Source organism: Phlebotomus papatasi, chromosome 2 (genome assembly GCF_024763615.1).
Source record: "Phlebotomus papatasi isolate M1 chromosome 2, Ppap_2.1, whole genome shotgun sequence".
Classification (NCBI taxonomy): Eukaryota; Metazoa; Arthropoda; class Insecta; order Diptera; family Psychodidae; genus Phlebotomus; species Phlebotomus papatasi.
The window spans coordinates 70,408,282-70,432,972 of record NC_077223.1 but is presented as its reverse complement, the minus strand read 5'-3'; the positions used below and the strand labels follow the sequence as shown (position 1 = coordinate 70,432,972).

General features: G+C 31.3%; 1 protein-coding gene across 1 annotated transcript in view; it reads left to right on the top strand.

Annotated features, from left to right (window-relative positions):
- The first annotated feature begins 1,098 nt into the window (after positions 1 to 1,098).
- LOC129804199 (CD82 antigen) overlaps positions 1,099 to 24,691 on the top strand; it is a 39,724-nt gene continuing 16,131 nt past the window's right edge. Inside the window, exons 1-3 of the mRNA XM_055851303.1 lie at positions 1,099 to 1,588; positions 8,294 to 8,411; positions 13,472 to 13,570. Of these exons, the coding sequence (XP_055707278.1) occupies positions 8,346 to 8,411; positions 13,472 to 13,570 (165 nt within the window). The 5' untranslated portion in view covers positions 1,099 to 1,588; positions 8,294 to 8,345. The remainder of the gene's footprint in view (positions 1,589 to 8,293; positions 8,412 to 13,471; positions 13,571 to 24,691) is intronic.

Below are 24,691 nucleotides of genomic sequence, written 5' to 3'. Positions count from 1 at the left end.
AATCGGATGAAAATGAGGTGTCATAAGGGTTGTGCACACGGCTCTTCGTTGTCCGGCTGACTTGGGGACAAAATGACATTTAGGTTTTTTGAATCTGGTCAACGGTTTTTATATTTTGTGCAATATGACTTTGCCTTCTGTCGAAAAACAACAGAACTTTCTTCATGGTGTGTTTAAGGCTTCATTTTGAAGCACAATTGTGCGTCTAAAATTTTGATAAAATCAAAATAACACATTAATTTACACTGGAAAAACTGCATGTTTTGTTAAAAAAAAACGTTTTAAATACATCAGCCGGTGGTTTTTGGCAGCTGTCATCCGGATATCGAAGTGCCGCATAATGAAGAGCTAAGCTGAGTATAGTATTCCACGAGAGCTTTCCACAACATCAAATTTTTTTTTTTAAATTCTGTCAATTAGAACCAGAGAGGTCCCGGTCAAAATCCCGAAAGCCAAAATCCCGAACGCCAACCGAACCACCAGCTTTGCTGCCACCGAACCAGAGATATGATCATTTGAAAATTAAATTTTTGACCTCTTATAGCTCGGGTCAGAGGAGTCGGGGGGGAAGGGCTTAATTTTTTTTAATCGAAAGCTCTTAGGCTCAACTATCACATACTAAAATTTTAGATCTATTTATACCACATAGGCTGAGTTATTGAGAAAACTATGTCCTAAAGAATTAAGTGCAGTGAACCTTAGTAGATGTGATTGCAACATCCTTAATGTCCGAAAATTTCTAGTCACCTAAAAGGAGTTCGATCCCGGGTCACATAGTTTATACAGCAGTCTAACTCAGTCAATTAGTAATAAATATTCCCAGAATTAAATTTGGCGACGAAAATACTTTTTTTTAGTGAAGAATGTCGGTTCTTAAGATTCTTAATAAAAAAAAATAGGAAAGCCAATGCGTGAAATTTTCAGAAACATTTCATGGAAACAAAAGTTTCGAATCTTCCAAGCACCATTGAAATTTTGCCGCCAACTGAAAACACAGAAATGTTATGTATGTGAAACCACATCAGCGTTGCACACATTCTTACGATTTCTTTTCCAACACATGCACTAACGCTAGTACGGGGGACCAAATGCCAGAAGCAAAAGTTGATTTTCCAGTTGGAAACCAAGCAAAGAGTGTCAGTTCCACAGCAGAATCGGAGGCGAGTGCAGTGAGTTCTTTGTTGCTGTGTCGCGTTGCGTACAGAACAGTGGCCAAATTAAATTTTCTAAGTGTTAGGAATATAGGAGTGAGATAAGTTTTCTATTCATCACCTAAATCCACTTGTTGGTAACACTCTTGCACTGTTGAGAATTTCACAAGTGCTCCCCCATTGATTAACAATCATTGTGCGCGTCGAAATTGTTAAGGCGGAACTAAGCAAAGGAAACAATAATAATAAAAAAAAAGGAAGAAGGGATCATTCACCTTTTATTGGCCTTTTGCGAAAGGATAGTGCGAATGACCTGAAAAGTGAAGAGGATCCAAGTGTTGCGCGTGAGAAAATTTTTTCCACAAGTGACCATTGAGAACTCAACCAGTGTTTCTTTGGATTTGTAACATGAGATAAATCTTCTCACACACTCTTTTGTGAGTATTATATCAAACTGAATGATGTTATGCTGAAGAATTTCTTTTGCTCTGTCAGTAGCCAAAAAAGCCCACAGACTTGTCTCTCTTTTCGCGGACTTTTACAGTTATAGACTCTTTTACGAAAAGGGGAATTAATATGGCCTGAAAATTTATATGCATCATCTTGGGGTTTTTAAATTTCATGAAACATTCCATTCGGAATGACCTTATTTTAAACGCATTACTAGAACCTAAAGCAGTTTTCTCAGTTTTCTTTTAGATTTAATATTGAATTTTTCAAATATTCAAATTGTTTGTTATTCTGAATTAAAAAATATGACGCTTCATTAATAGAAACTCATCTCAAAAGCTCTTAGCAATTAACCTGGGGTAAAATGTAACAAAACAGATATTTTACCTTTTAAAAAATCACAAAATATTTGAGAGATTTGTATTAAGCACTTTGAAGAAGGAATTTTAAACTTTGACCCATTTCTGATAAATTTTCCTCCGACTGATCATTTTCTGTAAAATGATTTCTAAAGGAAAAGTATGTTTTTTTTAGGTTCATAAAGTTTCTTTTAAAAAATTTGAAGACTCGGTCTCTTAATTTGAAAGATATATATTTTTAAAATTTTTGATATGTCACATTTTGCCCCAGATTCCTCTATTATGCTCGAAATTAGCGTAAAAGTTAAAGATAACTTGGAAAAGTTTTACATCTATTTTTCAGATCACTTTTTGTGAACTTTTAGCTTCATTTAAGGGGGTTCCATTAATTAGGAAGTTAAAAGCGAGCTGTTTTTCGAGAGCTTTTTATTAAAAAGAAAGAAACTATGAATCTTCTTGAAATTTTTGGTATGTGTTTGTACATAATGTAAAGTGTCTAACTACAATTTTTTGAAAATAATTATTAAAAAATGGCAGATTAATGAATAGTTCAATAGAGCATGTCGTCGCAACACTCCCTAATTGGCGGAAAATCTGCAGCTCGTAATTTTTGTGTGAGAAAAAGCAACTAAAAAAACAATTCTCATAAGTGAATTTGATATTTAAACTAAGATAATCCGAAGAAAATAGTGAAATTGTAACTTTTTTCACGATTATTAAAATAAACATGCATTTTTGGGACAAAATTTTGATTTTAACATGCTGTACAAGATAGAAAGATAGGTTTACCACAATTCTTTTAGTTCAAATAGAAGTGCATTTAATTCCGAAGAGAATAACTTCATTCTTTTTATTTAGTCAACACCTTTTTTCCAAATCTTCGCAAATTTGTTCTGGGCTCTTTGCTTTCGTTCATGTAACTTCGAAAATACTTCGAATTGATTTCTGAAATTCTTATGCTATATTCTTATACGGACTTCAGACCTAAGGCTTAGCTATATGGCTTAACTTCTCTAATTTCTTATCATTCAAGATTTTTTGCAAAATTGTCATTTAAGATTGAAAAACATGGGCAAGTGATCCATTTAATTTTGACAAACCAATAAAATTGGTTGCTATTTTAAATTTCGAGACCATCGGGACCTGGGCTAAACCTTAGGTCTGAAGCCGGCCTTAGATTGTTCATCTATTGAGTTAAGCTATAAAAAATTATAGACCTCTTTTGACCTTGTTGGGGAAACCCCTTAATCCTTAAAGTTTAAAGAGAAAAAGAAAACGGACTTTAAAATATAGAAATTTATCAAAGAAAACAAAACAGCTTTTAAAAGCAGGTTTGAAGTTTGAAAGCTTAAAGATTTATCTCAAGATTAAAAGTTTGGACTTTGTAACTCCAAAGTTTCTTTTCAAACATCCTGTTCAAGATTTTTTTCCTAATCTTCACAGATTTACTAAATAGCAAACCCTATTTTCCTCGCGGCTATTTACAGGTCGTTTTATGCAATAACCTATTGGGAATTTCTCTTCTTTCTCATCGAACCTAAGCTCTTGAGCAAGTTAGTCTCTTGGAGCTCACTTTAAATTTCTCCATGTCATTTAAAATGCCTCCCAATAAACCTCAATCTCAGCATAAAATCATGAGAAAAATCTTAAAGGAAAAAAAGTGCGAAAAAACAGGAAATTTTTTATGCGTCTAGGAAACAATAGCAAATCAATTCTTATCTTTTTCTCATAACTAAAAAAAATTTTGCATATTTAATTGGAGACTTCCATCAAAACTCTTATATCATAAGTCGCGCTTTTTGCTGTGTTCTCAGTTTTTTTTTTATAGTATACAGATGTTTTAAAATAACACACACGCACAATTTTTTCCTCTACCATCTTCTACACTTATTTATGACCAATATTGAAGAGTCAGGCGAGAGTATTGCAAGAAGAGAGCTTGAAACAACCTGCAAATGATTAATATATACAGAGGAAAGATGGTTTTACGTAAAATTGTAAACAATAAGATAATGTGGCAAATACATAAAAAAATACAAAGAGAACCTCTGACCTATATCGTTGTAAACATCCAATAGTGAAGGCTCTCTTGTATCCCAAAATAAACGTTGTATTGTAAATTGGCGAATAATTAGTGATAATAAGAGGGAACTGAACTATTTCTAGCATATCTTTCATTTCTTCTTTCCGTGCATTTTGAGGATAATTTTTTTCGGAAAATATCGCGAAATATTTCATCACTCCTTCATCTCTCATCGTGGTCATTCATTTCTCATGAGAGAATATTGCGCAAAATCAGAGCAATAATAGCTCATCTTTTCCCCTAAATTTCGTAATTATATTACTTATAAATTGTTGAGATATTAGTTGGTGGTTCTTTTTTGCTGCAGAGGATTGAAAAGCAACAACATAAAAAATTGTTATGTGAAAAGATTGAAAGTCTTTTTTTTTCATCTCACTTCAATTAAAAGAGTACGATATATCTTGTTGAATAAATTCATAAAATGTGTGGAAAAAAATCTGCAAATTTATACGTATTATTACCCATTAAGGTGTTCTGATTCACTAGGATAGTTTTCACACTCTTTCTTTCTAAATACTATTTGTGAAATCTTGTAAAAATAATTCATTTAATCATTTTAATGGGTAAAAAAGAAACAATTTTAAAGTTGTTTTGTTTATAAGATAATTAAAAATTCCAATTAACGGAGTAAATGTAGCTTAATGATATTTAGCACACACTAAAACAATTTTTGACACATGTATTTTTTTAGATACTGAAGAAGTGTTACGAAAAATTGGTATAGGGCTTCCTGGCCTATACTCTGGCTTGGAACACTTCATATTTTCCTAATGAATCTGACATATTTCAAAAGTTAATCTTAAGTCATTACTTTTCCTGAAAAAAATAGGTCAGATTCATTAAAGAACTATGAAAAAATATGAAGCAGTCAAAGCCAAAGTTTTTGCGAAACCAGAAAGCCTTCCCCTAGTGCCCAAGAAGTTTAGAATCACGAGGAAGTACACAAAAAGTTTTCTTATGAACATGATCCACTAAAATATTTACAGATTACTTTTTTAGTATACATGTCATCTGAATTTTTGATTATTATGAATTTTAAATGTATCATTCCAAAAATATTCTATATCCGTGAGAAATTATAATATTATCGTCTCAAAAAATATTAAAAGTATATCTTGCGTTTTCTAAAACGTGAAAAGAGATTTTAGTACTCAGATAATCTGCCACTAAAAAAATTCTCTTAGTCTATAGTAGTAAAGGAAGTTTCATAACTCGACTTTTTTTTTTAAGAATCTTGAAGATTCTCTGCCAAATTAAGAAAAAAACGAATTATGCTTTTCTTTATAAAAGAATCAAAGCGATAAAGGAAGATCAAATTATGCTAATATCGCATATCACAAATCACAGAAAGTTTAGACCAATTTTTAGTACTTCACAGAAATTACCCCATCCCTTATATTAATAACTTTAATAATTTGTTCCAGTGTTAAAAATATCATAAAAGAAAGCAAAGAAATTAAATGCCATACGTCGAATAACTGAATTATTGATAAACATTTCCTAATGTAATAACTCCACACATTAACGAACTTTCTAACTCTTTCCCGGCTTTAAATGTCATGAATATATTTATCGGAAAGTGTTTTGATTAGGCTTTAGTTACCCTTCTACTACATTTTAAAATTCTAGAACTAAAATCTTACAAGAAGTGGCAGTAGGGGAAAGTGCCAATGTTTCGTACGATCGCAAGCTTTGTAATGACTAAATTTTTCCTGTGTTTCTGAATAAATGTGACTCCGCAATATATTTTAAAAACTGGGAAATTTCCCCTATGATACTCTTGGTTTTATGCTGAAACTTCTCAAAGTTCATTTTAAAGAACTTGTTCTGATCCTTAGGGGCAAATTCAGGCACATATGGATTTTGAAAATGTAAAAGCCTAAGATAATGAATTAATGAGAAATGGGATAAATAATAATATCTTAAATTAGCCAATACCCAAGAAGAATTATTATGGCGACTTATTTTTGAAATAACAACTGTCTGAACTGAACCTTTCCTACGAGGCTGTCACATAACTTTCTTCACCACGTAATTTCATTTGCTTTAAATGTTAAACCACAAAATTTTATAACAAAATCAGAAATTGTTTCAACATTAACAATATAAAAGTCATTAAATCTATTATCGTTTGTGGTCGAATTGAATAAACAAATCAGTGATCTTAAAAGAGACATTTGGGAACTGTACCAAATTTCGGACATGTTCCTTATAATTCTTAAAGTACTAAGTTTGAAATACAAACTGAAATTTTTGTTATTTATTTTTTCAAAACCGGTATTTGGAATTTTAAATAGTAGTTTATCATATTTTTTTAATCTTAAATTACTCTATAGAGGAAGCTTGTGCAACTTCGTAAGGAAAATGATGTCCAAAATTCAGGACTTTTTACTGAATGCGACACAAACCGCATCAATTAAACCAGCGTGTCAAAAAAAATCTCTTATTAGGTTCATAACTCCAAATCACAAAATTCTTGGATTTTCCTCTACAGGAGAATCAAAATTTAGTGGCAATTTTTACAAAGCTGCCCCGGTTTGCTTAGCTGCGTACAAAATTTTAACACTTATGTACGCTTCATCTTCACCAGAAACATTATACCGGACACAAAAATTTGTACATCACTGTTTAGATGGGACTTTCATCTACTTGATTTAACCATTTGTGGAAGGTATCTTACGTTTGGCATATTTAAACTGTCAAAAAATGCATTAAATACTACACATCGGAATTACGATTTATAGGCCCCTATTTTTATTTCTGCATTTCAAACCCGGGAAAAAGGCTTATGGCCTCTACACATTGGGAGCATTTTTTGTCAAAAATTGCTTTTTTGAAGGAAATTCCCTGCAGCGTTGTAGGGAAAAACGTCAAATTTCTGTCAAAAGTGCAATTTTTGACGAAAATTGCTCCCAATGTGTAGACGCCTTTAGTCTTACAAGTTCATCAAAAAATGTGAGGTACGGGATTAGTTATTCGAATATATGGCCATGAATGAGATTCAATTAATAATTTAGAAAGAATTCATCTTTTACTCAGCTACAGTATAACGTAGTTGCAAAATCTTCTTCTAACTGAATAAAATGTATATTGCTTTGTATGTTATACCGGACACCAAACACCGGTTTCTCGAGATCCCTTGTGTTTCCGGAACTATTTCAAGGATTTTTCTACAAAATCTAGTTCACAGAAATGGCATTGTTTTGTTTCTTGTGCATTGAACATCCTTTACAAATGAAAAATCTAATAATTTATCAAAATATGAGAAGTAAAAGAGGTGTACGATATTGCAAGCTGTCCGAAATTTGGCGAATTTGGCACATTGTCCATAGGCTTTTTAAAGATAAGTTATAAAAATATTTCTTTGGTATCGTTGATGATGGTCTGATGAATTTTAGCATACTCAAAATATTTTAAAACATTAAATGTTTATTGTGCTAAATATTAACAAAAATTCGAAAGAATTAAAAGTAAAACTCTGAGATGTCCAGTTTAGAGTCTATTATAGAGTTGTAATAATTTTAGCTTATTTCAAGTTTTAAACTCTGAAATAGACTTCTATTTGTAGATTTCAGCATTTCATTTTTACTATTGTGTCTACAAATTATTTCTAATCTCTGAATTTAATACAAATCCTTATCCATCGCCCTATCAGTTTTTTTTTTCATTCTTCTGCAATTAAGAAAAATACACACAAAACCTTCACCTCAAAACACAGTTCTATATAAATCATCTTGAGAGACAACTCCTAGATATTCTAAATATTTATTTTGAGATTCTAAACATCAAAATATGTTGTGTACATAAGTATATATTTCCCATTTTAATAAATCTTTCGTATGAAGTGACAGAGGTGAATATGTTACATGTTTCAAGATTTAAATGAACGTATAGGGAACTATCACATCAACACGTCAATATGTTTACCAAGAATGGTTGGAATGGGTTGGAAAATTATGCAATGCAACAAGTGTATGGAGAGCAGCTGCCTCCAACAGTCTCTTCACCTCAGACTCATTTTAACACAAAAGTGGGGGGATATCACATTTTCTAACTATGGGATTAGGAATTGTGATATGATTTTACATCAGGGGGAAAATTCCCATCCATTCTGATTTAGTAAGAAAAAAAATAGTATCACGTATCTGTTGAACCTCCCCTTGAGTTGGGAGAATAGGTAATGAATTCTGTATGCATCGTTGCATGCTAATTAAGGCACCTCATAAGCAAAAATTCCTTTTTAATTGCAGATTAATTTGGTTTTCTCGGTGTCAATTGTGCGCTCGCAGAAAACAACCAACAATGTCGCTCGATTGTGGAACATGGATCGCCAAATACGTACTGTGCCTTTTCAACTTCATCTTTTTCGTAAGTATTAAGTATATATCTCTCATTTTATTTTTTAATATACACTTTGGTTCAAAATGCGACTTGTGGCAAAACCTGCACACATTCAATGGTCTGTATCGTGTGTGGAGATTGAAGATTAGGACCATTTCATAACTGGGTAACATGTGTAGTAACACGAGTATAATATAGAAAATGTCTCTGACGAAATTAATAACCTTGATTTTGGTGACTTTGGATTCACAATTTTACCACCTACCAGTCACTCTCATTGGAATTACTTTTCATTTCAATGAGAAATTGCAATTTACTTTTTATTGCGAGCTCATTTAATAGCGCGTTTTAATGAATTATGGGCAAAAGAAAATAATTTTATAAACTAATCACTGTGAACTTTAGCATAAACAATTCCAACATTTAAAATGTAATTGTGCGTTATCCATAACGAAGTTTTAGAGAAAAATAAGAGCACGTGTGCTAAAATATAGTCAATTTAGTTCATGAAATAAAATAAATATTTGAGATGATTCATTACAACTCTTTATTAGATTCATTATAAAACACTTTTCCCCTTTCATTATATCTTGACAAAAGCAAAAAACTACAAAACCTCTCATGTATGATAAGGAATATTAGACTATCATTGCACTGGTTTCTTCTTAGTATTAGGTTAGAATCATAATAGTCTCATTTAAATGTCGTCAAATTTCAGATTATCTAATTCGGTTTAATTTTTTTTTCTTTAAATTCGTGTTCACAGGCAAAAAATCTTTACCCAGAGACATTTGTCTGCACAAAAATCTTTATGTAACTCAAACAAAAATACTATAACCCCAGATCCGAGACCGGACAGGCAATAGATTATCGTTTAACGGTTTTCGGAGAATGTTATACAGCGATTTTAGTCTTCACATCCTTCTGATATTTTAAAAAAAAACTTACAGAATTTGTCTTTTTTTTTTGTTCAATATCACTAACTACAGAGTAGATTGTGCTTAAATAAAAGTAGGGGGATCTGGGGTAAAATATGACAAGTCCAAGATATAGAAATGCGAAATCTTCTTGGATGAAATAATTCAAGAGTTCAAATTTTTACCTCATACAATCGCCATGAGCCTCTTTAAACTTCTAAACTTAAAAAAAAAATGACTAAAGAAATCCTGGTCAAAATCCCGAACGCGAAAATCCCGAAGGTCAAAATTTTGAACGCCAAATTCCGAAAGGCAAAATCCGGAACGCGAAAATCCCGAAGGTCAAAATCTCGAACGCCAAAATCCCAAATTTGTCGAAATCCCGGATAACCAAAATTCCAACTGGGTCAAAATCCTCAAAAGTCGAAATCCCGAAAGCCAAAATTTCGAAGTTCTTAAATCGTATGTATAATTTTGCCCCTGTTAGGATTTTGGCTTTTTGTGTTTTTGAGTTTCCGGGTTTTTGGTTCTTTAGGATTTTGGCTTTTTGGAATTTTGTATTTCGTGTTTTCGGTCGGCACTGCAAAGAATATTTTAGAGTATTCGATTTAAATACCGGCACGAGATAAAGAGTGTCAAGAAGTTAATCTTAAAATTACAAAAGCTCCGGTACTAATTTTCCGAATTTGATCATCAAAGGTATACATTTTATAATATGAAAACCTGGAAAAATAGGTTCACTGTTACCTGTCCTGCCTTTAATAATGGTAATCATCAGGAGATGCAAAAATAAACATCTTGCTACAGCAGTTGTTAATATTTTGAGAACAACGCTTTCTTAAAAATGTACTTAAATCAAATCTACTTCAATATAAAATTAAACTTTAGTTATCTGTATATCCGGTTGTGATCAATAATTTATAAATAGGGCTAGTATTAGCCAGAGTTCAAATTTATTTATTTATTCAGGAGTAAAGTTGTAAGTTGTTGGTGCCACAGAACGATTTCTAAAGGAGAGCTCAAGTAACATTTTCCTAGAAAAAACCATATCCCTATCTTTCCAATTTCTTTGTAATTATCCAGATTTTCCTCAACTGTTCCATAATTTCATGAAAAAGATTACATGTTATGACATATGTCCTTTGCAGAAATATACTTCTTAAAAAAAAACTAGAGTTGCTGAAGATCATACAGTTAAAAAAGCTACTATTATCAAAAGAATATTAACAAAAGATTTGGAGTATAATGGCTTTATTAAAATAATTTTACTCTGAACGTCTGAACTTATTATTCAAAGTTTTTGAGTAACTGTATCTTTACGACCTGGCGATCTTCATAGACTTCAACTCTTTTTTCAAGAAGTATATTTCTGAATAGGAGTAATTTCCCTAGATGCAATCCTTTTTATAAATTTGGAAGATATTCAAGGACTTATAGGAAAATTAGAAGAAAATAAAGGTTTATTTTGGGAAAATCTTTCTTAAGTTCTCCTTTACAAATTTTTCTTTGACACCAACAAGGTAAGATAAAGCGTTATTAAAAGAAATGAGTTTTATAAGATAATTCAACTCATTTCAAAGCAATATATATTATGCTCTAGAGCAGAGGTGTGCAAGAACCGTTAAAAACCGAATAAACGTCAAAATAAGTTTGTTCTGGTAGCGTTTTGAATATTGACGTACATGTTTCATTTGACGTTTATTCGGTTTCAACGGTTCTTGCACGCCTCTGCTCTAGAGCTTTTCCTACATACTTTTGGGGTGGGTCCCGGATTAAAAGTTGTTAACTTTTCGCTGTTTTGCGCACAGTCCTTTTGCAGTAAAGGATCAGGTAATTGATGATCCTAAGTCCTCAGTGTATGACAGTTTGGGCTAAATCTTTAATGTTCGATTTTACAGGTCTAATATTCTCGAGGATCAGCCTCACTCTGTTTGGAGCCTAATATGGGCTTTAGACCTAAGGCTTAGCCATATGGCTTAACATCTAATTTCTTCTTAATGAAGATTTTTTGGAAAATTATCACTTAATATTAGTCAATATGGGCAAGTGATCCATTAAACTTTGAAAAACCAATCAAATTGGGTGTTATTTTGAATTTCGAGACCATTGGGAACTGGGCTAAATCTTAAGTCTGAAGCCGGCCTAAGGGTGCTTTAGTTACACGAATTGTAAAGTTGTGAAAATAATCCGACCGATCCGACTCATAAGACTTAGGATCTTTATTATTATTATGCCCTAGTCCTAGACACATTTACGACTTAAGTCGAGAGACGGCTTAGTTAGTAGGAAACTGACTGGAATTTAGTGAAATCCTTATCTTGATTAAAAATACGTTAACTCTTTCGCGTCCCACTTTTATTCAGCAGATGAATTCATGTAAAATTGAGTTTTTCCTAATGCTTTATGATCAAATATAATAGTTCAGAGAGGAAAAAAAATTTCCATTGCGTGAAAACTCGGAAAAACCTCGGGTCATATATGACCCTGTTGTCCTCAAGGGAAGTGTACATACCATTTTCAAAATCTATATCACGGGCTTTTTAAGAGTTTTTTTTTTGCTTGAAGTTACTAATTTGGCCAAAACCATGGCAAACTGGATTGTCTTGATGAACACTGTACTCCTGGTGTTCAAGGAATCTTCCTGGTAATCCCTTGAACAGTCACTGTCACAATATTTTGAGTGGTATTTGGCAAAAATAAACTTATCCACATATTTATTCACACACAATATAATTGCACAATATGAGACGCTTGCAGAATACTCTAAAATATTGCTAAATATGTTATAATTCATCAGATATAAGATGAAATGTCCAGAAGCAAGATGTCCCACCTGCATTTCACGAAGGAAAACAATGTCCCAACTACATTTCGCTGCAGGTTTGGGACGAAAACACTGTTACCCTTGCGGACAATAGGGTCATATATGACCCGGAAAATTCTACACGCTTTTCTGGAAAATTGAGAGTAGTTTATTATATCAAAATATGCAATATACAATCTTTGGATATTCTATTTTGTGTTTCTAAAGAACTTTTTGTTGAAAAAAATAAATTAATATAAAAAATTTTGAAAAAGAAAAGTCATTTCACAAAGTTCGAAATTAGTGATTTTTGATCTCAAATATTTTCTTTTCCTAAATATTTGGAGTCTTGAGAAAATTAGCCAAGAATCTTACATCCTTCTATTATGATGTCGTGCACAAACCGATAGATTTCAATTAATGTAAATAGACAAAAAAAAATGTTTTTTCCCCGGGTCATATATGACCCTAATGACGCGAAAGAGTTAATCCATCTCTCGGCTTGAGTCGTAAGTGTGTTTAGGGCATTACGGGCATTATTTAAATGATTCCCTCGCATATCTTTTAGCATGTTTGCATTTATTAATTAATTTAACTTTAATTCGGATGTTCCAAATATTCTACAAAACACTTTTGCAAGGACCCCCCCCCCAAATTAACTTTTATATTAAGAATCCATTCGAATGATACCAAATCAAGCATTATTATTGATTTTACTTGAATTTCCATAACTGTGTAAAATAAATCATGCATAAGTTATACTTTCAAAAATTGAAAAATGACGAAGTGAAATTACTTTCAGTTTCAAAGAGAAAATGGAACGCTTAATTGAGTATTTTTCATAATTATTAAAATTATTTAAAAACCGTTCTTGAGAAAGAAGTGTGATTCATTTGTAGGTGAATCATCGCAAGTTGTTGGGATTCTCTTTTAATTTCTTACAGATTTTCCCATCAACAAAGGATTTTATTGAATGATTTATAAGTACGTGATATAAATGTTTTATTTAAGCCCAAAAGATACTCATCAAGAGGAAGACATATGAAGGAATTTTCTACCAAAATATAGGGATTTTCAATTAGTAAATAAAGAAATCTACTTATGTTTTACAAGAAAATACTACCAGGAAATCCCTAAATAATTCCCCAAATAAATGTGAATCACTGTGATTAGATGGCCAAATGAATGCTTCAGTGGAATGTGCAACAAAGAAATATTATGCGAATGAGAAATAGAGAAATTGAAATTTCCTGTATGTTTTGTGTCTGGTGTGGTTGAAGTAAAGTGTGAAAAATCTGCATAAAATATGTTTCAATTGCCTCTATGAGAAATTCCTGAGACATTTATGTGTAATTTCATATTTGCAGATTCTTGGTACAGTAGTACTTGGCATAGGAATATGGCTAGCAGCAGACAAATCATCCTTTGTTGCCCTGCTGAAGATGGTAGAGAATGAGCATATTGAGGTGAGTAAAATGACCAATATATTGAGAAAATTTCACGACTGAATCTTTCATAATTTAAAAAAAATCTTAAAATATTCATTTTGCAAGTTTAACCAAGAAAAAATGTTCGTTGGTTTCCCTTTGAATTACACTGAGAAAAATGTAGAGTGAAACTAAAAGTAATTATAATAAATTTAGACATGTATATACTAAAATATGCGCCACACAGAGAAAAATAGTTGATAATTGAGTTGATAAAAAAGTTGATTTTTCATATAAAATTAATCACCAAGTTAATATATCGAATCCTATGTAAAGTTGGTCAAAAGTTGATTGATTTTATCAACTGTTGGTTTTTCGATATTTTTTCCGATATTATCAACAGATCAATCGACCTTTATCAACTTTTGACCAACTTTACATAGGATCACGTTTTAATCAACAGTTGATTAAAAGTTGATCAAAGGTTGATCAACTTTTAATCGATCAACAGTTGATCAAAAGTTGATCAAAAATTGATCAACTGTTAGTCGATCAAAAATTGATCAACTTTTGATCAACTTTTGATCAACTGTCAATCTTCGCATCATCTGAGTAATATTGTAATACTTTACATTAATCGTTCCATTGATTGGAGTGCTGAACCAAGCTTTGGCGCCAAATGATGTTCCTGACGAAATTGACCAATCGAGATATCTGTAAATATACTATATTTCATGATAACAAGTCTTTTTGCGTCGTATTTGCACTGTCCGTATATAAATTATTCACTCAAATTCTATCTCGCCTGAATTATAGCTGTTAACTGTAACAAAATTGATCAACTGTTGATCAAATTTTGATCAACTGTTGATCAACTCTTGATATTGGGCCATATCTGTAAATATGCTATATTTCGTGTTTTTGTGTCGTATTTGCACTGTCAGTATATAAATTATTCACTCAAATTCTATCTCGCCTGAATTATAGCTGTTAACTGTAACAAAATTGATCAACTGTTGATCAAATTTTGATCAACTGTTGATCAAATGTTGATGCCATTAAAAATAAACAATTTTATCAAATATCAGATAACAAAGGAATCCATCGACTCATTAAATTCAGATTGGCTTCATATTAACAACATAGATTCGAATAGGCATAATAGGGAACGTCATACTCAAAAAGTGCTACATTAAATTTTCCTTTAAAGTTTAAGATAAAGCACTTTTAATTATTTCATTGTAAAAGTAGCTGAGCGGAATAAAATAACAATAATTACGCTATGCAACAAATTCACTATTGTTTTTCTGTCTCAGAGGTCTCACATGGTACGTTTGATAAGAGTTGAGTCCCCTGATTAAGAATCTGGTTTTAGTTTTGCTCTATCACGTCTCAATTTTTTTAATTACTACTTTTATATTTTTTCTGCTTTGCCTTAGATTATTTGTTACATCTCAGGTTCTGCTGAACAGAACTTAAAAGGCGTAGGTTCGTTGGAAAGGTCATTAGTTGTGCTTCAATTTCCATTATTACACAAAACTTTGTAAAACCACTCCTCCCAGGGTGTAAAATTAGAGTTTCTCTAAAAATTACCACAAAAATAATGGTCTTAAAGTGAGGTTTTAAAAATTTGAATAAAATAAAATAAACAAAATATTAAAAAAATCATTAACACCAGGAGATGGGCAACACTTAGAACTACAAATGGCTCCAAATGTATGTAAAGTTTGAGGCCCCTATCTCTCATAGTTTCCGAGATAATCGACTTTAAATATTTTCAGACACTTTTATGCATTTCTCGTCCAATTTTCTTAATTTTCCAATGAAATTTTGCACATATCAATCCTGAAAGAGGCTCTAAATGGATGTAAAGTTTGAGGCCTTTATCTCTCATAGTTTTCGAGATAATCAACTTTAAAGATTTTGAGACACTTTTATGCATTTCTCATCCAATTTTCTTAATTTTCAAGTGAAATTTTGCACATATCAATCCTGAAAGAGGCTGCAAACGGATGTAAAGTTTGAGACCTCTATCTCTCATAGTTTCCGAGATAATCGACTTTAAAGATTTTCAGACACTTATGCATTTCTCGTCCACTTTTCTTAATTTTCCAGTGAAATTTTGCACATATCAAGCCTGAAGGAGGCTTCAAACGGATGTAAAGTTTGAGGCCTCAATTTCTCATAGTTTCCGAGATAATCGACTTTAAAGATTTTCAGACACTTTTATGGATTTCTCATTAAGTTTTCCTCTTTAATAACGATAATAAGTTATATACGTTTAAGAATTATTATTTGGCAATTTGCATTATTTATGTATAAATATCGTTCGAGTTTGCTACAATCCAAATTTGAAATGAAGGAATCGCACCTCTATAAGCTGATCTAAGCTTATCACTGTCTTTTGTGGTGCTACCATGCAGTGACTCTTAACCGTTAGAGGGTTAAAAATCGATAACATGGTGATTTTTATATGCTATTTTAATTACTTAGATGTTATTTTATTACTTGGAAATTTGTATAAAACTTAAACTTATGTGATATAGAAAGTAACACTGACAAGTTCAAAAACTAGTATTTTTGTGTTTCTTTTAGTTTTATTTAGGTCTAGTTTTAGATTCATTTCGATGAAATTACGTAATCATGAGGTTAAAGCCGATAATTGTAGGCACAACTTCCAAAGAATAATAAAAAAATTAAATTTTAATGCAGGGTTTTAATTCACAGTTTTCTATTAATAACTAGTATAGATGTTTATTGATTATAAAATATGTATTAAATAAGAAATATTTAAAATTATGCAATTAATATGTCATTTTTGTAATAAAATTTGTTTTAAGCTTGAAGTAAAACTGAAATCTATAGATATTAAAGATATTATTTGAGTTATTAACTTGTGTAATATCTAATATCTAAATATAAAATGGTAAAAATGATTAAACTTCTAGAGTTGTCAAAAACAAGATAAAAAATACCCTGGGATTTCTAAATTTAAAAAGAAAAAGTCAAAATGTGTGAAATAGTAAAGATTTTGTTTAGTTGGTTAAGTGCTAGATTTTCGCTTGAGCCTCAATTTCGAGGTTAAAAAACAATCTTAGCGAAAAGTTGCACATGGACGAAAATGTAGCTAATTAAATTCTCTATCAAAGTCACAAAACAGTTCTGTTCAGCAGAATCGGAGATATATAGGCACCCAAGTATCAAAAAATGGCAAAAACGGTTTTGTAGTCCTAAGTGTTGCCTATCGCCTGTTTATTTGCCTATTGCCTGTTTTGTTTATTTTATCTTATTCAAATTTTTAAAACCTCACTTTAAGACCATTATTTTTCTAGTAATTTTTAGAGAAACTCTAATTTTACACCCTGGGAGGAGTGGTTTTACAAAGTTTTGTGTAATAATCGAAATTGAAGCAAAACTAATGACCTTTCCAACGAACCTACGCCTTTTAAGTTCTGTTCAGCAGAACCTGAGATGTAACAAATAATCTAAGGCAAAGCAGAAAAAATATAAAAGTAGTAATTAAAAAAATTGAGACGTGATAGAGCAAAACTAAAACCAGATTCTTAATCAGGGGACTCAACTCTTATCAAACGTACCATGTGAGACCTCTGAGACAGAAAAACAATAGTGAATTTGTTGCATAGCGTAATTATTGTTATTTTATTCCGCTCAGCTACTTTTACAATGAAATAATTAAAAGTGCTTTATCTTAAACTTTAAAGGAAAATTTAATGTAGCACTTTTTGAGTATGACGTTCCCTATTATGCCTATCCGAATCTATGTTGTTAATATGAAGCCAATCTGAATTTAATGAGTCGATGGATTCCTTTGTTATCTGATATTTGATAAAATTGTTTATTTTTAATGGCATCAACATTTGATCAACAGTTGATCAAAATTTGATCAACAGTTGATCAATTTTGTTACAGTTAACAGCTATAATTCAGGCGAGATAGAATTTGAGTGAATAATTTATATACTGACAGTGCAAATACGATACAAAAACACGAAATATAGCATATTTACAGATATGGCCCAATATCAAAAGTTGATCAACAGTTGATCAAAATTTGATCAACAGTTGATCAATTTTGTTACAGTTAACAGCTATAATTCAGGCGAGATAGAATTTGAGTGAATAATTTATATACTGACAGTGCAAATACGACGCAAAAAGACTTGTTATCATGAAATATAGTATATTTACAGATATCTCGATTGGTCAATTTCGTCAGGAACATCATTTGGCGCCAAAGCTTGGTTCTTGGTTCACCACTCCAATCGATGAAACGATTTTGCGAAAGAATTACAGTATTACTCAGATCAACAGTTGATCAACTTTTGATCAACTTTTGATCAAATTTTGATCAACTGTTGGTCGACTAACACATGATCAACTTTTGATCAACTGTTGATCGATTAACAAATGATTAATTTTTGATCAACTTTTGATCAACTGTTGATCGATTAACAAATGATTAATTTTTGATCACTTTTTAATCAACTGTTGTTGTGGAAATTAGATGGAATCATCTGATTAACTTGAGTATCATGGTAGTATTCAATAAAATTGACAACAAAATTCCAGAAAATCTGTGATGTTTTGGAGAGAGCACGTGGAATCTTTTGACCAACTTGAGTATCGTGGATATGTTCAATGCAATTGACTACAAAATCACAGAACCTTTAGGATTTTTTGGAGAAAGCAATAATATTAATAATATGTTACTCATCAGTTTTTGTCAAACAGAAACGGAGTTTTTAACTATAATCAATTGTTCAAAACTTTCTTGGTTCTTAAGAATTTACTATTATTCAATTGCTATCGACAGGTGATTATTTAGTTGGTTTTTATATTTGATAGTTAATAGTTGATAAATTTTATACACATTTTGATCATTAAGTTGATTTCAATATTTAATGATCAACGATTGATAGAAATGTATTTAAATTTAATTAACTGTTGGTAAAAAAATCTGAAAATCAACTTTTGTGTAATATAATATTATTACTCATCAGATTTTGTCAAATAGAAACGGAACTGTTAACTAATCAATTGTTTTTGAAAATTTTATCAATTCGCTTTAAGAATTTACTATTGCTCAATTGTTATCGACAGGTGATTATTTAGTTGGTTTTTATATTTGATAGTTAATAGTTGATAAATTTATACACATTTTGATCATTAAGTTGATTTCGATATTTTATGATCAACAGTTGATAGAAATGTATTTAAAACTGATTAACTATTAGTCGAAAAAATCGGAAAATCAACTTTTGTGTAGATAAAATCAACTTTTTTACCAACTTGTTGATCAAACTATCAACTGTTGATAGAAATTACCAACATTTCTATCGACTTACTGATCAATTGTCAAATTAATCAACTATTTTGATCAACAGGGTCGATCTGATTATCAACTATTTTTCTCTGTGCAGAGCCCATTATGTCTGTTTTTACCATACACCATATCTAAAAATTTTATGTCTAAATTTTACATAAATATTTTAGTTTTTCATATTGAATATTGCTGTCTACATAAACAGAAATTGTCTAATTTCTATTATTATATATTAGATTTTACAATACAGAATGTCTGAATTATGAAGCATGTATTACAAAATTAGACATATATTTGTTAAAAACTAACTCGAGAATAATTTAGCTCTCATATCAAGATTATTTTTCCTATTTATGCCTCTCTTCAGAGGAGTAAGTGTCTGGGATAAAAGGGAAATGGTATGTTGTACGAGATATATGATATTATCGAGATATTGAGATATGTGTTTTCATTTTTTTTGTTTATTGCTTTAAAGCGCATTTTCCATTAAAGCAAATAAAAAATCACCAGAAACCATTCCAAAGTTTTTAAAAGTATCATATAGCCAAAAAACGCTTTTAGGGTAAAGTGGTACAAGTTGGACCATGGTACAAGTTGGACAGGGCTTTTTTTCTTGATAGATTTAGTTTCATTTTTATTTGTATATTTATTTTATTTATTTTTATTTTGTTCCTTGTGCTTAAAAAAGAATTTAGTACTGTATTTATCAAGAAAAAAGCCATGTCCAACTAGTACCGACGAATTGTCCAATTTGTAACACTATGTCCAACTTGTATCACTTTATCCTATACAACTTTAAATGGATCAAAATGATATTTCTAGATTTAAAGCCTAATAAACAACGTTCTTATGTAATAAATGTGAAAGAATAGCGTTTGAATCTTTCGAGAGTATGAAAATGATCTTTGTAAAAATATGAGGCATGTTTCTTCCTTTCCGTTTGTGCTAAAATTAAGCTTAACATTCTTCCAAAATTTGATAAGTAATGCACTAAGAAAATTCTATCGCTCTTGGTGTTCCTTCTTCAAATTGCAAATTTAAATATTTAACAATATTTACCACATTTATAAACAAAACCGTTCTATTTTCCTTCATTCGTCTCAATATACTGAAATAGCTCAGCAAGTGGTTGAAGAACCAATAACATACTGTCCACTGTTTGTTTTTATTTCTGGTCCATATTTATTTGACCAACTATTTTGGCACAGAAGAAAAACAGATACCCCAATTGGGCAATAATTTCTAAATAAACAAGGTGAATTTTTTTAACGTAAAAATCAGGTTGGAATTGTGTTGGAAAATATTTTTCTTTTATAAAAACGCTTTCTTCAAACATAAAAAAAAACATTCATTGTGGTTTGTATCGTGGCATGTTCTTAATTGAAATTTTCAGGGTAGATTGAGAGAAACCGCTCACGAGTCGTTAAACTAATATAGTTTTTTGGCATTGCAATTGGCGGATTTGTAAAAGTTTGAACTCTGTCAATATAATTTTTGGAACATGAGTGTCAGGTGTAGGATTTTCTAACAAACATAATTTCCTGGTAAATTTGTTGTTAAGAAGAAAAAAAACACATAAATTGAAAAAGAAAGACAACCGGACATAACCAATAAATTCCAGTTGTGGGTGGGAAGAATGTTTCTCCTCTGAAAACACACAAATTGCTAACTTTTCCCCATAAATTTCCAATGAGTTCATTTCCCTCGTGCGCCCATTGCACTTTTAGGTCGATATTGACCAACTGCAGGGACTCTAATATTACAAATATTATCCGTCGATTTAATAACGTGCACTCACGATTTGCCATACTGAAACACAATGTATGTCTCACAATCAAATGGGTCATACGACCAGCAGACCAGGAAACATGAAATTAAATAAAATTATCGAGAAGAGTCCCACTGGATGTTATTTTTTCCAATGGACAGAGTTGAATTAACAATTTTTATGCGTAGAAAGAAATTCAGTGCAAATTGAGCGACACCAGAGATTATTGGTTGGATACTTTATTGGGGAATGGACCAGAAATGCTTTTGCTTTTTAAAAGCATTATTATATCTTATCGGGTCTTAAAACGAAGAGAAAAAGACTATTTTTGCAGCGTTCTCTTCTGGTGTGAAAGGGAAGTAACACTTTCAAAAAAAGACTCACCAGTAATGATACATTTTCCATCAAAATACCAATTAATCTGTGACTAAGCTTTCGTGCACAATTAAATGCATGTATGGGTTTTTTGCCGTCGAGACACGTTACATTGTATTGTCTCGCGATGTTTTGCAATAGACCTGTATATTGCAACTGATTGTTTTGAAAAAAAATGAAGACCTAGTCTAATAAGATGAACTATCTTTAAAACACAATCATAAATGTGGGAATGAATTTGGAATGATCTCACTGGGAACGTAGTACCCGATCAGTAGAACAAATAACATTATAGAGTTCTGTTCAAGGGAGGAGACGTGATGAAGTTGCATAGTACTGAATTAAACCATTTATTCAATTAAAAGGAGAGTTTTCCCTCGATATCCCCCTTTCCCAAATCCTACATAAATCAAAATTTATCCCAAAAATATTATGCAGTTTTTAGAGGTTTAGGCGAGTTCCTGAAATTCTCAAAATCCTAAACAATAACCAATTTTAATCTTTGTTTTTCAGAATGTAATAGGTCATTCGGCTATAATAATACAATCTCAATTCAAAATTATCCAAAAACCAAGCCTCTGGCAAGTTGCCTGAAATTTGAAGCCACTTTCTCATACTTCGATTTAAATTTATATGGGAATTTTTTTGCACTGGCTACTGTTATGCTAAACATTTAAAAAATGAGAAGTTTTTTCCGTATTATAAGAAACCTTACCGTATGGAGGGATAAATAACTACATTTTTGTTTAAATAAATTTTTTCCTCGGAGCAGTGTGAGCTGAGTCCGAGATCAATTTAGGAATTGGCTTCAAATAGCTCCATATAAAAAGGCCAACTTGCCAGGCGCTTGCCAAAAACCTTTAAACTGATGAAGAATTAGAGGAGTTAAAGTTAAGACATATGGAAAAGCCTTAGATCTAAAGGCCTATTACCTGCTAGGAAATGAGTAAACTTAAAACCATGCCGGTTAAAGATTTAAGGTTTAGGAATTTGGCATAACTTTTCTTATTTCTCTCTAGTTTAAATTTTTCAGAAAATTTAGATTTAAGATTGAATATTAGGAGCAAATGATTCATTAGTTTTCGAATATAATATTCGATTAAATTGCTTTAATTAGGACTTCGAGACATTTGGGAACTAGACAGATTTACAGCTTAAGCCGTACATAGGTATGTCCAGAACACAAAACTTCCAGTTTGAAACCCATATAGCGATCCAAACAGACTTAGGGCCCGAATAGACTTAGACTGATCCTCGAGAATATTTAGCCTGTAAAATTCGGCAATAAAGAATTAGGTAAAGGAAATTTATGCAAAGGACATCTAAACAATGATCTTAAACCCCTCAGTGTATGACAATTTAAAATAAATATTTACTGCCATATGTTACGGACTAAATATTATTGAGGATCAGACTGAATCTATTTGCGTCCTTAGGCTCATCATATGTCATACACAGTGGGCTTAGGATAATCAATTAGAGGACCCTTGCATAAATGTAATTTATCTAATCCTTTACTGCTAAATTTTAAGGCCAAATATTCTCAAAGATCAGCCTGAGTCTATTTGGGCCCTAATCATTCGGTCGTCACACTGGTGATTTATCCTAGTTCACGAAAGGTTTAAATTACTAAACAACAAACAATTTTAATGATTTTCAAAGTTTGTTAAAAAAAATTTCTGTGTTGAAAATTTCGAGCATTAAACTAAATAGATAAACTTTAAGTCTAAATCGCGTATTACGCCTAAAGACGGTTTTACTTACGTTTGACCGAATGCTAATTGGGAGAGGGTTATTTTAATACGGGAAACCGATTGATTAAACGAGATTTCAATTGTGCATTATTTTTTTTTATGATATACCACAGAAATGGTCAGTATCGCTTCCTGTAACATTGGGTACAGGCGGTACGGTGAAGCTAATAGGATTCGATTTTAAAACTTTTAATATGCTTACAACTTCTGATGATCGTAATGTGGTTTGAACTATTGCTTCATAGAGTAAGCATTGTACCATTTTAGTCTCTTGATTACCTAAACTTATTGTACTTTATATTACAATTTAAAACAATTAATTAAGGATTACACATTTAGCTACAATTTAATATATTTTGGGCACTAGAAAAATCGAATTCTGGAAGCCTATTTAAAAAAAAAAATCCTTATGAGAGTATTAAATCAAAAATTTAAAAAAGCAATATTAAAAGTGTTGGCTTTTAATAACAAAAATTGCATTTTTGAGAACTATCGATTAATTTTCTTTGAGGACATCGAGTGGATTTTTGGCTAAGGAACTATACTTTTTTCTGGAATTTTTTAATCAGTGTTTGTGATTTTTTACTAAAATTTAAAAGTTTAGAACTGCCTAAGTGATTGATTCGATATTTTCTGATTTTTTATACTCTACGATTTTGTTGATCGAAATACATTGAAGTCCTTTCCAGAACATTTTATTTGGATCGGTTTTTTGAAATCGATTCAAGCTTATCAAGAATTCGAAGACCTTTCCAACAAACCCAAGCATGACTCCACTTGCGTGATAAATGCATTCTCTAAAGCCTTTTTATTCTTTCACCTTGAAAAATGTTATAAGGAGTGATTCAACGGTATTTTCGAGCATGGATGAAATGTCCACTTAGACCTTTAAAACATATCCAAAAATGAAAAAAAAATCGTACGACGCGTTTTCAAGTAATCCTAAAACAAACATGGTTATGAAAGGGAAGGGTCTGCGATCATGCAGCGAAGTTCATGTTCTTTCTTCCCATTCTTCCTATCTCAAACCAAGCACACGAACTGAACTGAATTTAATTGTGATTTCAGGAAGAAGAATAAGGTTAAAAAACAGTTTTGAAGTATTCATTATGGGAAATTCTGTGAAATGATAAAACAATAAAATACAATTTGAAAATATGTGAATATTTTAGTGCATCTATTGGGCCGAAAAATCGTGTCTTGTGCACGGTGAGTGTTCTGTTTTCTAGTTCATCAAGCCACAAGGAGAAAGGGAAGCCCAATAAAATAGAAAGGTGGTTTATCGAAGCACTTGCCACATTCACTTTTTGGTTTCAAAAAGGGAACTTATAATGGGCACTAAAATATGAATATTTCAATTGATCTAAATGTACATATATCGGTAAAAGACCCACAATCACAGTCAAATTAATTTTTTAAAGAGTAGCCTAAATAAAGATAAGATACTCCAATTGATTTTCCATTAAGAAATGGGTCAGAACATATCGTTCGATGAAATGAGAAATTAAATAATTTTACATGAATATATCAAAAAACTTGTTCTTCTTCCCTTCAAAAATAAAAAAAAATAAATAAATTTGTGAGACTTCGTGGCATGAAGAGAGAGTCACAACTTGTTGCATAAGCCATACTTAAATTACACGAGTACACAATATTCTTATTGAGTAAATTTATTTAAATTAGCATGTCTTTATGGAGATTGCGCTACAACCCACAAATTATGTCTATCTAACTCTCTAGTGTTTTTTCAAACAATATTTTTTCACCCATTGCCGATGTTTTTCTTCACGTGTAAATTGAATTCTTCGTCTTTAATTCCTATTATGTGGAAATTTATTGTAAAAAAAAGAGTTCTTTTAGTGAATTGCGTGGAAAAATCAACAGGTTATTCAATGGATGTTGATGGGAAGTCAAAAAGGA